General features: G+C 41.4%; 1 protein-coding gene across 4 annotated transcripts in view; it reads right to left on the reverse strand.

Moving 5' to 3' along the window:
- Positions 1-15332, reverse strand: part of TEC (tec protein tyrosine kinase) — a 137724-nt gene that overhangs the window by 90116 nt on the left and 32276 nt on the right. For all 4 annotated transcript variants that reach the window (XR_010586809.2, XM_045392340.3, XM_005554845.5 and 1 more), the window contains exon 2: positions 8386-8571. Coding sequence is in view for 3 of the 4 variants with exons in the window: in XM_045392340.3 (XP_045248275.1) it covers positions 8386-8523 (138 nt within the window). In the remaining variant the exon portion in view is untranslated. The remainder of the gene's footprint in view (positions 1-8385; positions 8572-15332) is intronic.

The following is a 15332-nucleotide window of genomic DNA, read 5'->3' on the forward strand; positions in this document are numbered from 1 at the left end:
TGGTCAAGCGGTAATGCCAGTGTCTGGGAAGGCACCCGTTACTTAGCAGACCGCGAAAGGGAGTCTCCTTTCCTTGGAGGAGTCAGGGAACACTCTGCTCCACCAGCTTCTTGTGGGAGGCTGGATATTATCCAGGCCTGCCCGCAGTCATCCGGAGGCCGAAACCCCTCCCTCTGGTGCTGTGCTTCAATGGTCATGCTCCTTGTCCACTTTCATGCTCCTTCTGTACTCCTCGTTCCTCTTTGAAGTTCATAGTAGATAGCAGTAGAAGAAATAGTGAAAGTCTTAAAGTCTTTGATCTTTCTTATAAGTGCAGAGAAGAAAACACTAACGTATGCTGCCTTCTCTCTCTCTCTGCTTTGGCTACCTAAAAGGGAAGGGCCCGCTATCCTGTAATCAGGTGACTTGCTTCACCTTGTCAATCACTTAGAAGATTCACCTTCCCTACCCAGCCCCCTTGTCTTGTGTGCAATAAATATCAGCGAGCCCAGTTGTCTGCGGCCACTCCCAGTCTCCGCGTCTTAATGGTAGTGGTCCCCTGGGCCCAGCTGCTTTTTCTTTATCTCTTTGTCTCGTGCCTTTATTTATTACAATCTCGCATCTCTGCACACAGGGAGAACACCCGCTATGCCCCATAGGGCTGGACCCTGCAAGGCACCTGTGGCATTTTGGGAAGAGCACTGAACTTAAGAGTCAGAATATCAAGGTTCGAATTCTAATTCTTCTACCTATTAGCAGTATGACAACCTTTCTGATTGTCATGGTTTACAACATACATTTATGTCATGGTTCACAACATACATAAATCCTAAATTTATCCTAGAGATGGGGAGATGGGGAGACCTCAATCCTAAATACATTTGGGACTGAGGTCTCCCCATCTCCCCATCTCTAGGATACCCAGTGTGTCCAGCCATGCAACATGTTCTGAGTATTCACTCTGCCCTAGGCCCACAGAAATACAAAGATGGATATGAACCCTGCCCTCAAAGAGCTTGATATGGTTTGGCAATTTGTCCCTTCCAAATCTCATGCTGAAATATAATCCCCATTGTTGGAAGTGGACTTAGTGGGAGGTGGTTTGGGTCATAGGGGGCAGATCCCTCATGAATGGCCTGGTGCCCTCCTAGATGTTAATGAATGGGTTCTCACTCTGAGTTCACGTGAGACCTGGTTGTTTTAAAAGAGAATGGCATTTCTCTTGCTTGCTCTCATCATGTGATACACCAGGTCCCCTTTGCCTTCCATCATGATTGTAAGTTTCCTAAGGCCCCATCAGAAGCAGATGCTGGCACCATGCGATTTGTACAGCATGCAGAACAGTGAGCTAAATAAACCTCTTTTATTTATAAATTACCCAGCCTCAAGTATTTCTTTATAGCAATACAAATGGACTAATACACAGCTAAAAAGAAAAGAAAAGAAAAATACTTCTTCTATACTCCCTCAGCACTTCTGACACCAAATGTGCGGCAGGGGGTGGGGTATCCACACCAGCGAACTCTCCAACTCTTGGCACACTCCAATTGAGTGTCCTACAATTTAACTCAATTCCGACACTAACTGCTCAGAATTAAGACAGACCCCACAGACTAAAAGGATCACTCCCGGAATACTGCCCTCCGCTTCAGATGTCAATCACAAGTAGTGGATCCCCAGGTTACCACAACTCCTGTCTGACTTGGCTACATATGGAGGTTCCCACAACCCCCTCCTTGGGTTCAAGAGTTTGCTGGGACAACTCACAGAACCCAAGGAAAGTGTACTTACTATTACCAACTTATTACAAGGATATTTTAAAGGATACAAATGAAAACAGGATGAAGAGATACACAGGGTGAGGTCCAGAAGAGTCCCAAGCACAGGAGCTTCTGTCTCCATGGAGTTTGGGTTATACCACTTACATAGTTTGGCTGTGTCTGCACCCAAATATCATCTTGAATTGTAGTTCCCATAATCCCCAACGTGTTGTGGGAGGGACCCAGTGAGACATAATTGAATCCCGGGGGCGGTTACCCCCACGCTGCTGTTCTCCTGATAGTGGGTGAGTTCTCACAAGATCTAATGGTTTTATAAGGGGCTTTTCCCTCTCTGCTCAGCACTTCTCCTTGCTGCCCCCATGTGAAAAGGTATGTGTTTGCTTCCCCTTCCGCTACGATTGTAAGTTTCCTGAGGCCTCCCCAACTATGCTGAACTGTGAGTCACTTAAACCTCTTTTCTTTGTAAATTACCCAATCTCGGGTATGTCTTTATTAGCAGTGTGAGAACCAACTAATCCAACCATCCTCTAGCACATGCACACATTCTTGTTCGCGAATCTGGAAGCGCTATGAACCCCTTCAGTTAGGGTTTTTATGGAGGCTTCACTACGTAAGCATGATTGATTAAATCCTTGGCTATAAATGATTATTAGCTCAACCTCTGGTGCTTCTGCCCTCCCTAAAGGTTGGAGGGTGGGGCTGAAAATCCGATCTCTAATCATGTGGTTGGCTCCCCTGGCAACAAGATCCCCCATCCTAAAGTCACCTATTACTTTCCAAAAGTCACCTCATTAACATAAACATAGCTATGGCTGAAAGGGACTTGCCAAAATGTGTATTTCTTATTATATTACACTATCACGGGAGCTTAAAATCCAGTAGGTAACACAGATATGTACATAGTCAAGTAGTCAAGACACCATAATAAAAATGTGTACAGAGCACAAAGAGGAGGAGGATCCATTCTACTTTGGGCAGGGGGAGACAGAAAAGGCTTCTGAGAAGATGGGGATTGAACTATGTTAGAAAAGATAGGTAAGTGTTCCCCAGGCACTCAACAAATTTTTGATAGATAAAATAGACAGTGGCTGGATAGATGGATCCTGGCAGGCAAGCAGAGGAGTATGTCACTCCAAATAAATTGAAGAGTATTAGCAAAGGCACAATGTGAAAGGGCAACTGTAAGTAGGAGACATAGCCAGGAGAGGAGGAAGAAGAGAAGAAGAAAAAATTGCATCAAGTACCTTGTATTCTAGACAAAGGAATGTTAACTTGATCCTAGAGAAGCTATGGGTTTTGCAGATGAAAGATGAAGATCCAGGAATTGGATCAAGTAGGGCAGTAATCCACCTAAAACTGGGGTTGGGAGCTGCAATAAGCCTGCAGTAGAGAGAATTCACCAATATGATGCTTAATTTTATGTGTCAACTTGAATGGGCCATGGGGTAACCAGATTAAACATTGCTTCTGAGTGTGTCTGTGAGAGTGTTTCCTAGTGAGATCAGCATTTGAATCTGTGGACTCTGAAAGCAAACTGACCTCCCCACTGTGAGCAGGCATCATCCAACCCTGAAGAGAACAAAAGGTAAGGAAAGAGGAATTCACCCCTTTTTTCTTGCCTCACTACTTGGGCTGAAACATCCCATCTCATCATCTCCTGTCCTCAGACTGGGATTCATAGCATTGGCTGTCATGGTTCTCAGGCCTTGAGACTGAGACTGAACTACATCACCAGCTTTCCTGGGCCTCCAGCTTGCAGAGAACAGATTGTGGAGCTTCTTGGCCTCCACAACTGTGTGAGCCAATTCCTCACAATGTATCTCCTTTTATGTACATACATACACACACACATATATATATACATACGCAGTATCCTATATATATTCTTTTGGTTCAGTTTCTCTGGAGAATGCTGACCGATACAATAGTAACTGGTAACAGATCAGATGTGTGTTGGGGTTGAAATGCTGATGAAACAGAGGAGTTAAGAGTGTGAAAAGATATTATGTGTCAATTATAAATTTAAAAATTAATTTGGGCTGGGCATGGTGGCACATGCCTGTAATCCCAGCACTCTGGGAGGCCGAGGTGGGCGGATCATGAGGTCAGGAGATCGAGACCATCCTGGCTAACACAGTGAAACCCCATCTCTACTAAAAAATACAAAAACTTAGCTGGGCGTGGTGGCAGGCGCCTGTAGTCCCAGCTACTTGGGAGGCTGAGGCAGGGGAATGGCGTGAACCCGGGAGGCAGAACTTGCAGTGAGCCGAGATAGTGTCCCTGCACTCCAGCACTCCAGCCTGGGCGACAGAGCAAGACTCCGTCTCAAAAAAAAAAAAAAAAAATTAATTTGAAGTATAAAGACAATATATATGCAAAAAAATGTTTAAACTATAGATTGGAGAAAATTATTTTATAAAGTCCAATGAGACAGTGGTAGATCCAGGACAAAAACCCTCTCAAGTGTTAATTCTCTTCCATCACAAAGAAAATTTTTTTAAAAAAGTTATAATTGAAAGTAACAAATAAAAATATCCATAAAACTTTTAAAATAAAATGTTATCTGTATTATGGAGCACTAACTTCAGATGTTTAGATTTTTTTTTCAAATTTTCATTGAAATATCAAGATTATTTCAAAGATAGGCTTTGAAGAAATACACCTGCAATTTCTGGAAGGTGTGTGCAATCTCTTGTAGGCTGTATGTTGTGCAAGTTTTTAATCTTTCTAAGCCTTACTTCTGCATTTTGAAATTAAGTCTAACAAGACTCAATACAGAATTTTTTGAGAAATAAGGGAAATAATGCATGTAAAGTACTTAGCACAGTGGTTAACTTGTACTTAGTGCTCAATAGATTGTATCATTTTTACTACTAATGTGCAGAAAAGAGCTAACACAGCAGGTTCGAGGCTGCTGTCCCAAGAAAGGCCTGTTTTCAAGGCTGATCCTTGCCGTGCATCTTGGAACTTGGACTTTGAGAGGGTCCCACTATTCCCAACACTGATGAGGCGGCTCACTGTACCCAAACTGTACAATGTAGTTCATGCTGAAGATCTGCTTTCCTTCTGCAGTCCGGAACGTTGGCACACTAGGCACAGGACACGTGTGTGGCCAGCCTCCAACAAAAACCTCGGGCACTAAGTCTCTAATAGCACAACATTTCACAATTGTCACAATTTGATGCTGGAGGAATTATACACATCCTCTGGGACTCTACTGGGATAAGATTCTTGGAAGCTTACGCCTGGCCCCACATGCCTTTTCCCTTTGCTGATTTTGCTTTGTATGCTTTTGCTGTAATAAATCATAGTTATGAGTATGACTCAGTGCTGAGTCCTGTGAGCTGTCACAGTGAATCACTGAACGTGCAGGTGGAGTTAGGATCCCTGGCACAACGCGTTTCCCCATTCCTTCAACTTTGTAAGTTATTTGCCAGTTTCCATGCTGGGCAGTACAACAAACAAAAAGCCAACCAAATTAAGAGCTCCAAAGTCCAATTCTAAAAATTCCTGATTTCTTAGCTAACAATAGTTGCAAATTTACATACTACTTCAATTTTTTAAATTCAAATCTCAACCTATAGAAATCGATTCCTCATTTTCTCTCTCACTATTATTTGTAGATCTTTTTCCTCATCAAACTCCAGCACTGCTCCTCCCTGGCTCCCATCTCATTATCCCACAGAGCCTCCACTGAAACATCAGGTGGTCTGTCCCCTGTGTCATTTAGCCCCCTGACTAGAAAGCAACATCACTTATGACACCTCCAGTGTCCTGTGCTCTGTGTTATCCTGAATAGGATCAAATAATATAAACTTCCAGGAAGATCTTTTTTCAGTTCATTGGAATACGAGGAAATATACATGAATTAACTAACTACCAGAGAGAAAGGAGGACAAACTAAAGAATGACCCACAGCGGAAATTGAAATACAGGGTTTACAAAATTAGACTGAGGAAATGGTTTAAGTGAATTTCTCGTCATCTAGAATAGGATTTTCAGCATATTTCAAAAAGCACAGAAACGTTTATTACATAATAGGAAGAATTTCAAGAAAAGCTTGCTGTCATCATGTTGAAGAAGCTGTCCAGGGAATAAGGAGAAGATGGATGTCTTCTGTCTGACATTATGAATTGAGAGTTTTAACAGAGTATTAGTGGCACTTGGTGGCCACAAAGAAACCACAAATCACAGTTACTAGATCAATCAATAGCCTCCTCATTGTTTTTCTATTGAAAATAGGAGAACTATGAACAATAAAACTAAATATCTCTAGGGCTATTTTATTTCTGAATGGCCCCTGTGATTCTAATTTACTTCTGGAGTCACAGTTTTTAACAAAAATTATTTTGAAAAACCTGTTGATTTGCAGAGATTACTCATGTCACATCCTTTTTTTCTCTTTCTTATTTTTCCTTTCTTAGATGGGAGTCTCGCTCTGTTGCCCAGGCTGGAGTGCAGTGGTACAACCTCAGCTCCCTGCAACCTCTGCTTCCTGGCTCCAAGCGATTCTTCTGCCTCAGCCTCCAGAGTAGCTGGGATTACAGGCACCCGCCACCATGCCCAGCTACTTTTTTGTGTGTGTTTAGTAGAGATGGGGTTTCACCATGTTGGCCAGGCTGGTCTCGAACTCCTGACCTCAAGTGATCCCCCCACCTCAGCTTCCCAAAGTGCTGGATTACAGGCATGAGCCACCATGACTGGCCCTCACATTCTTTTTTGAATCGCAGCTTCCAGGGATAGGGAGATGGAAATCAGAAGATTGATCTGTTCATGTCTTCAGTAAGACTTCCAGTCAACAGTAGGCTATTAGAGTAGTTAAGTTTGGAGGCAGTCAAAAGCTATACACAGATTTTTGACTGCACGAGGGTTGGTGGCCCTAACCTGCATTGTTCAAGAGTCAACTACATATTAAAATCAAATTAAAACAAATTATTACCATATAGCAAAAATGTGTAAATGTTTCCCTTAAAATCTGTTTTAGGTTTCAAAATAATTCACATTTCTGGTAACAGTCCTTGTCCAAAACACTTTTGGATTTTTAAATTTTTTAGATTTAACAAAGCAAATATAGCACATATACCATGTATTACGTAATAGTCCCAGCAGGGACTAGGGCGGCTCCACATAATCAAATACATTAATATTTCTGCACACCTATACACATACAGATACACACATATACACACACACAGGTTTTGTAACTAAGAGTTTTGAGGTTTTAGTTTTCAGCATTTGGGGGACTTAACAATAAAGGAGTATGGTCCTAAATTACATGAACCTGCAGAATACCACAGGTCACAATGACGAGCCACAGCAGAAATTAAGAGTTGAGGACCATCATGAGACACAATGCCATTCCATCTAAAATGGGGGAAACCAAACCACAGAGAAATCAGTGGGAGAAAAAAAATACAACTAAATCAACTTCTGAGGAAAATACTCTAGAAAAAAAAAAAAAAAACAGAATTAAAACTAAACCAGGGCCGGGTGCGGTGGCTCATGCCTATAATCCTAGCAGTTTGGGAGGCCCAGAGGCCCAGGTGGGTGGATCACTTGAGGTCAGGAGTTCAAGACCAGCCTGGCCAATATGGTGAAACCCCATCTCTACTAAAAACACAAAAATTAGCCGAGTGTGGTGGCATGTGCCTGTAAATCCCAGCTACTTGAGAGGCTGAGGCAGGAGAATTGCTTGAACCGGAGATGGAGGTGACTATGAGCTGAGATCATATCACTGCACTCTAGCCTGGCAACAAAGCAAGACACTGTCTCAAGAAACAAAAACAAAACAAAACAAAGAGAAAAAAAAACTAAACCAGGATCACCAACAGTCCACTGAAACCAACTGCATAACAGCATACGGTTAACCATGGGCAACTCAGCCCCTGGTCATTCCCTGGAACCCAAGGATATTTCTAGCAGAGATGGCAGTACGTGGCAGTACTAGCAAATGCCACACCCAACATGTCAGGAGCAAAAGAACCAGAAGTGACCGCACATTCAAGGCCTCATCTAGCGGTGGAAAGAGAAGCTAAGCCACCCACAAGCCAGGAGTGTGCTAACCATACATTCACCTGTGCCATGTGCTCACTGGCCAGGTTTTTTAGTGAGCTGCTTTCTCCCTGCTGCCATCAAGGGAACTTTGTAGTAGCTGCTTATCACAAAAACAATGAACGTTTAAAACCTCTGCTTTAGGTCAACTTCGATAACATGTTGAGTCCACCAAATCACTAACCAGTTTTAAGTAACTTCTACTTAATAATGAAGAAATATTCATATAAGGCAATGGACATGGATACAATCTATATTTGCTAAAGAAGACTTTGATACATAATAGGCTGTTTACAGGAGAGAGCCATATGTACAATACACCTTACAAATTCCATGAGGATCTAAAAGTAATGTAATCTAATAGATTAATTCAGTAGGTTAATTATAATAAACCTATAATTAACAGATTTGTTAATTTATATCTATATTCTAAACTTCATCTTTCAAATCCAAATGATAATAAATCATTACTTCATTAACCCAAAGCATTTTCAATAAGATTGGAGAGGGAGGCAATATTATAAAATCGTTATCCACACAGAAAGCAGCAAAGTAAATCGTGATTGTCTCCTACCTCTGCTCGACCCTCATAGTAGGTTAGCATGGACTTTGTAAGTACAAAAAGTCTCTCTTTGTAGTTTAAGGGCGATGTCTTCTTTTTCTGCTGTGATCTTTTAATAAGAATCTCCTCCAAAATAGTGTTAAAATTCATCTCCGTCTTCTGATTACTCCTTCTCCTGCCACTGAAGATCCCAGTATTCTACAGTGAAAAAAGAAACAGTTAAAATGTGACAGTTTAATTTTCTATGGATGTTGCCATTTCAAATTAACAAAATCGGCTTCACCCTCACCCCTGCTGGAGCAGATGAGTGTTCATCTCTGTGCCCGAACTGAGAATGCCTGGGGCACAAAAATTCAACCTCATCTCCTTTTCCAGTCTCCATCCTGCTCCTCCACGTCTCCATTTCATGGGAAAAATCTAATCAAGGTTCTTCATGATGATGATTCATTCCTTTTTACCTCCTACTACCCTTAGCTTTCTGGTGCACTCCTACTATTTGGTTGCAGGGAACAAATATCTCAGATGGAAAAGCACATTTCGTCCACTGCATGGCTGATTTACACTGGCATTTGAATTGCTTCAGGATCTTGGTTCACAAAACAGACAACCTTACAGACACAGCAGACTCATGAACAAAATGAATTAGCATGGTGGTAGATATGATTTATACTCCAGCTGTGATAAGGATGTAATCTCAATGAAGCATCCTAGTTACCAGTGCCACAGGGATGTTCTCTGGTGTCTACACTACCATGCTCCAGAGTTATCTTCCCTATGGCTCCTGTCTCCACTACAGGAGAAATGGAAACCCACCAGTCATACTTAACCTGCTCAGGGCAGAGTCCACCTGGATAAGAAAGTCTCAGCCCTCTAACTCCAGACTATCCATACCTAGACTAAGCCTTTTAAAATTCAACACTATTTAACTATCTGAAAACCCAAAGACATTCAAAAAAGGGCCTGAAGATTCACATTTGAGACAAGTTGAACTAACAACAGCCTCTCCTTTGCTTGCCTCCACCGTGCCTTTAAAGAAGTAACTGTGGCTGGGCACAGTAGTTCACGCCTGTTACCCCAGCACTTTGGGCAGATTACTTAAGGTGAGGAGTTCAAGAGCAGCCTGGCCAACATGGCAAAACCTCGTCTTTAATAAAATGACAAAAATTAGCTGGGCGTGGTGGCACATGCCTGTAATCCCAGCTACTCAGGAGGCTGAGGCAAGAGAATCACTTGAACCCGGGAGGCGGAGCCTGGAGTGAGCCAGACAGCACCACTGCACTCCAACCTAGGTGGCAGGGCAAGACTTTGTCTCAGAAAAAATAATAAATAGGCTGAGAGCGGTGGCTTACACCTGTAATCCCAGCACTTTGGGAGGCCAAGGTGGGTGAATTACCTGAGGTCACGAGTTCGAGACCAGCCTGGCCAATATGGTGAAATCCCATCTCTACTAAAAATACAAAAAATTAGCTGGGCATGGTGGCAGGCGCCTGTAATCCCAGCTACTTGGTAGGCTGAGGCAGGAGAATTGCTTGAACCTGGGAGATGGAGGTTTCAGCGAGCCGAGATCTCACCATTGCACTCCAGCCTGGGCAACAAGAGCAAAACTCTGTCTCAAAAAATAATAATAATAATAAATAAATAAGTAAATAACTGCATACTAAAGGACAGAGGCAAGAAGAGTCACATGAACAGCATTAAGTGGCTCTCTGACAGCACAGCCGGTAACTGGACAGGGTTAGCCACTGAGGAATTCTACCATCTTCATACCCAATCCAACACCTCCAATGCACCCTTTAATTTCCTATTACTGATTGGTCATCATCCAATCAGGCCCCTCCATTTTCTGTAAGGTTCCTTTATAACAGCTTCACTCTGAACATCAGTTCCTTCATTTATAAAGTATGTAAGGAAAGACCACAAGGTCAGTGTGAGGTTTAAATGAGATATGGGCAAGAACTGACTATGAAAACACTACACAAATGTTTATCATCATTTTTAATTCCACGGTTATTTTCCTCGCTCAGAGCATTACAATCCCACGTCTGGACCATGAGAGTAGCTTCCCAATTGGTCTTCATTTCCTCAAGTTCTTGCCTCCTTTTATTCAAACTATCTATCCATCACTCCCATTGGATCAATCTTCAAAACTTCAGCACTGTCATTTCACTCATCAGAAATCCTCAGTGCCTCCCCGCGACCTGCAGAGTAAAGCTAAAATTCCTTGGTCTGACACTACAGACTGTCCACATTCTGGCTGCAGCCTACCAGCCCATCTTTACTTCCACCATATTCCAATCAAAATAGTCTTCCAAATCTCCAGAGATTCCCCTCACAGCATTCACTCCCTGGCCTAGTGGACTCTCTACTTTCCACCTATGAAGACTATACCAGCTCAAAATTCCCCTCCTTGATGTAGTCTCTCCTAATGACTCCTATTAATTAAAAACCTTCCAACTCCTGGGCCATAATTTCTGTCACTCATCATAGAGCTAATCATATTCTGCTATGTCTACAGCAATTAATGTACATATTTTTAATTCTCAGCTGTTAAGGAATGGTTCTCAACCTTAAGTGTGTATTAGAATCACCTAGGGAATTTCATTTTAATACAGATGTCTAGGCTCCACTTCCAGATTTTTTTTATTCGGTTGGTCTGGGGAGGAGCCCTGGGCATCATGATTTCATGTACAGATAGAATTGAGAGCCACTATCTTAAAGGAAGACACTGGGCTCTTGCACCTCTTAATCCCACTCCCAGTGTCTACAGTAGCCTCTCAGTAGCAGCTAAATCACAGAACTAATTAACCCAATAGCCACCTTAAGCTAAAAAGTCACAGAAAAGCTCTTGCCCCTTTTGCATCTAAGTTGGTCTTCCTTATTCCATATTAAAATTTTGGCACTCCATCCTTCTTTCCTAAGAAACTATCAGAATGCAAGTACCATTTCTTTGGAAATTATCTTTTCATCTTTGTGCAACACATTTTCAAGGGTGAAAATGACAACTTATAAGAATGGATACCAGGGAAAAGCAAGCAATGCTCTCATAAACGGGCCATGTGCAAACATGTAGTTCCCAACACAGTGAGCAATACCATTGTTAACAAATGGAAGGCAGACTTTTGGAAGGCTCACAAGGATAAATGGGGTGGGACTCATAGGCAGTTCTAGAAGCAAAAGGTCTCAACATCAGGGGCAGAAAAAACATTCATGATGAATGTCCGGGGAAAAAATCACCTTATCTGTTCATGTATGGTGGCTCATGCCTATAATCCCAGCACTTTGGGAGGCCAAGGCAGGAGGATCACTTGAGGTCAGGGGTTCAAGACCAGCCTGGTGAAAATGGTAAAACCCCGTCTCTATTAGCTGGGTGAGGTGGCGGGTGCCTGTAGTCCCAGCTACTTGGGAGGCTGAGGCAGGAGAATCATTTGAACTGGGGAGGCAGAAGTTGCAGTGAGCCAAGATCACACCATTGCACTCCAGTCTGAGCAAAAGGGTGAGACTCTGTCTAAAAAAAAAAAAAAAAAAAAAAAAAAAAAAAATCACCTTATCTGACTTATATGTGTGATTACTTGTCTTATACAGAAACATACCATTTAAGTTGAAAGGAATCTTAGTCACCACCTAATCTATCTCCCTCAAGAAACTGAAGTTCGGAAAAGTTAAATGGCTTACTCAAGGTGACACAAGCCAAGACTAGAAAAAAGTCTCCTAGTTCCTACTTATGGGCTCTCCCTACCCTTCTATCCCATACAGTTAAAGTCCACCACTGTTGTTATAATTCATTGGCCAATGGGAAGTCCTGGCCAAGAAAACTACTGAAGTTCAGAGAGACACAAATGAAAGAAAAGTCTCCTCATGTAGACTTCCAGCCAAAGATGGAGTGCTGAATGCACACTTTGCATTGGCTCCTTCCTGAAATTCCATTAAAAACAGTTCTGTTGTTGTTGTTAAGGAATTGACTCTCAAGGAAATAGAAAACAAAAAAAGGAAAAAAACAATAGAATTTTGGAAACTGGAAAACAAATAAATATGTGGCAGGCCCCGCCGAGGTGAAGCCTGGAAACAACTCAATTTCTTCTGCAAAACCTTCAAATAGCTCAAGAATCAGCAGAATATGGTATCTCTAGAAGTGGTGATGAAGAAGGAATTAAAGCAAAAGAATTGTTGCCAAATATCAGTTGAAGAAACAGAGTCCCCTGGCACCAAAAGCCAAAATTGACAAACGGGAACTAATTAAACTGAAGAGTTTCTACACAGCAAAAGAAACTACCATCAGTGTGAAGAGGCAACCTACAGAATAGGAGAAAATTTTTGCAATCTACTCATCTGACAAAGGGCTAATATCCAGAACCTACAAAGAACTCAAACAAATTTACAAGAAAAAACAAACGACCCATCAAAAAGTGGGCGAAGGATATGAACAGACACTTCTCAAAAGAAGACATTCATACAGCCAACAGACACATGAAAAAATGCTCATCATCACTGGCCATCAGAGAAATGCAAATCAAAACCACAATGAGATACCGTCTCACACCAGTTAGAATGGCAATCATTAAAAAGTCAGGAAACAACAGGTGCTGGAGAGGATGTGGAGAAATAGGAACACTTTTACACCGTTGGTGGGACTGTAAACTAGTTCAACCATAGTGGAAGACAGTGTGGCGATTCCTCAAGGATCTAGAACTAGAAATACCATTTGAGCCAGCCATCCCATTACTGGGTGTATATCCAAAGGATTATAAATCATGCTGCTATAAAGACACATGCACACGTATGTTTATTGCGGCACTATTCACAATAGCAAAGACTTGGAACCAACCCAAATGTCCATCAATGATAGACTGGATTAAGAAAATGTGGCACATACACACCATGGAATACTACACAGCCATAAAAAAGTATGAGTTCATGTCCTTTGTAGGGACACGGATGAAGCTGGAAACCATTATTCTTGGAAACCATCATTCTCAGCAAACTATCGCAAGAACAGAAAATCAAACACCACATGTTCTCACTCATAGGTGGGAACTGAACAATGAGAACACTTGGACACAGGAAAGGGAACATGACACACTATACAACTTCTCTAGTGAAAAGGAAGGTGGAACGGAAGGAAAAAGTTTAATGAGGTGCCACTTCCAGCCTCCTAGTTTAGGAGATTGCTAAGTGCAATTGGATTCAATCTCCAGATTTCAACAGAGATAGCCTATGACTTTCAGGGCATCACTAAGAGCCACACTAAACTCTCAATCCGAAAACTGAAGGGAGACGTCCTCTCCAAGCAAGAAAATAATAGGTTTGATGTTCTAAATTAAAATGAAGATGAAACAAAACTCAGGATTCCAGCTTTCTCTCCTAGCCGTTACTAAGGATTACAAACATCTTTTTAAAATAAAACTTGACTGCAACATAAGCCCCTTTTCTCTGTCTCATTGGAGTTGAACACAAGAGTACTATTCCCTTTGCCTTAGTGGCTAACTGCTAAAAGTCTGAACATTTTAACACATTGTCTTTAAACACTAATACTCTGAGGTAGACAACAGAAACTGTCACTGTATCACCAGTGAGAAATCCAAACCACCAAAGTTATACTGTCTATCCAGCGTTGCAAATCTGAATATCTGACTAATACTCAGTTTCACAGTCCAGCAATTTTAGCCAATAGATCTTAAAACCTTTTTCATCATGAGAGATTCTGCCTGAAAACAAATAATTTTTTATGGATATGCCAATGGCCCTGATCTGATCACTATGCATTGTATGTATCAAAACATCACTATGTACCCCACAAATATGTACAATTATTATTTGTCAGGTAAAAAAGAAAATAGGCCAGGTGCGGTGACACACCTGTAATCCCAGCACTTGGGAGGCTGCGGTGGGCAGATCACTGGAGGCCAGGAGTTTGAGACCAGCCTGGTCAACATGGTGAAACCCTGTCTCTACTGAAAATACAGGCGTGGTGGCATGCACCTGCAGTCCCAGCTACTCGGGAGGCTAAGGCATGAGAATAGCTTGAACCTGGGAGGCAGAGGTTGCAGTGAGCCGAGATCACACCACTGCACTTCAGCCTGGGTGTTGGAGTGAGATTCTGTCTCAAAAAAAAAAAAAAAAAAGAAAGAAAGAAAAGAAAAGAAAAAGAAAGAGAGGAGAGAAAATAATAATTCAAACAAACAAACAAAAAAAAAACTGGTGACTAGAACAGCCTATCCTAGTCAATATGACTTTTCATACTATTTTAAGTCAAGGGAACAGAGGTGCTAAATGGGAAAGGAAATCAGAGACAAAAGAAAATAAAAGTGACTGTGAGTTACCAAATAATATTGTGGAATAGACTATAGTAAATAAGAAAAAAAGGGCCCTGATAACAGAGTTGGGAAAGGATGGACTATTTATAAGAGCAAGCAAAGAGTGATTAGAGGTTGTTGAAATTCTCATCTTATTAGGTTAAGTCATATATTATGTGCCACATTTTGCCAATATCCAGCAATAATTTATCTACAGAATTAGTAATATTATGTAATTCAATCTAATACTTGGTGATGTTCTAATATTATTAAAACTTAGTTAAAGCCCTCAGTTCACCAACTTCTACATCAGAACAGGTGACCTTATTTCACATCTCATCACAGGTTTATGACAAAGTTACCATTTGCAATCTCATCACAAGTTTGTGACAAAGTTACTATTTGTTTGCAATTTTAGGAAATTTGTGCAAATAAACATCAAACTGACCTTAATCTGAGAAATCAAATGCTGTGGTGCCTGTCAACAGTATCAATTCAAAAGTACCAAAATGAGTAGTTATTATATAAGGATAAATCTTACCACATTCTCTTCTATAACATATACTCTAAGCTTAAAGCCCCAATTTTCTTTTGTAAAAGGGGATTAAATAGCAGAAATACAACAAAGGAAAAAATACTAGGATGACTTCAATCAAAATAGAGTACATT

This window comes from Macaca fascicularis, chromosome 5 (genome assembly GCF_037993035.2).
Source record: "Macaca fascicularis isolate 582-1 chromosome 5, T2T-MFA8v1.1".
Classification (NCBI taxonomy): domain Eukaryota; kingdom Metazoa; phylum Chordata; class Mammalia; order Primates; family Cercopithecidae; genus Macaca; species Macaca fascicularis.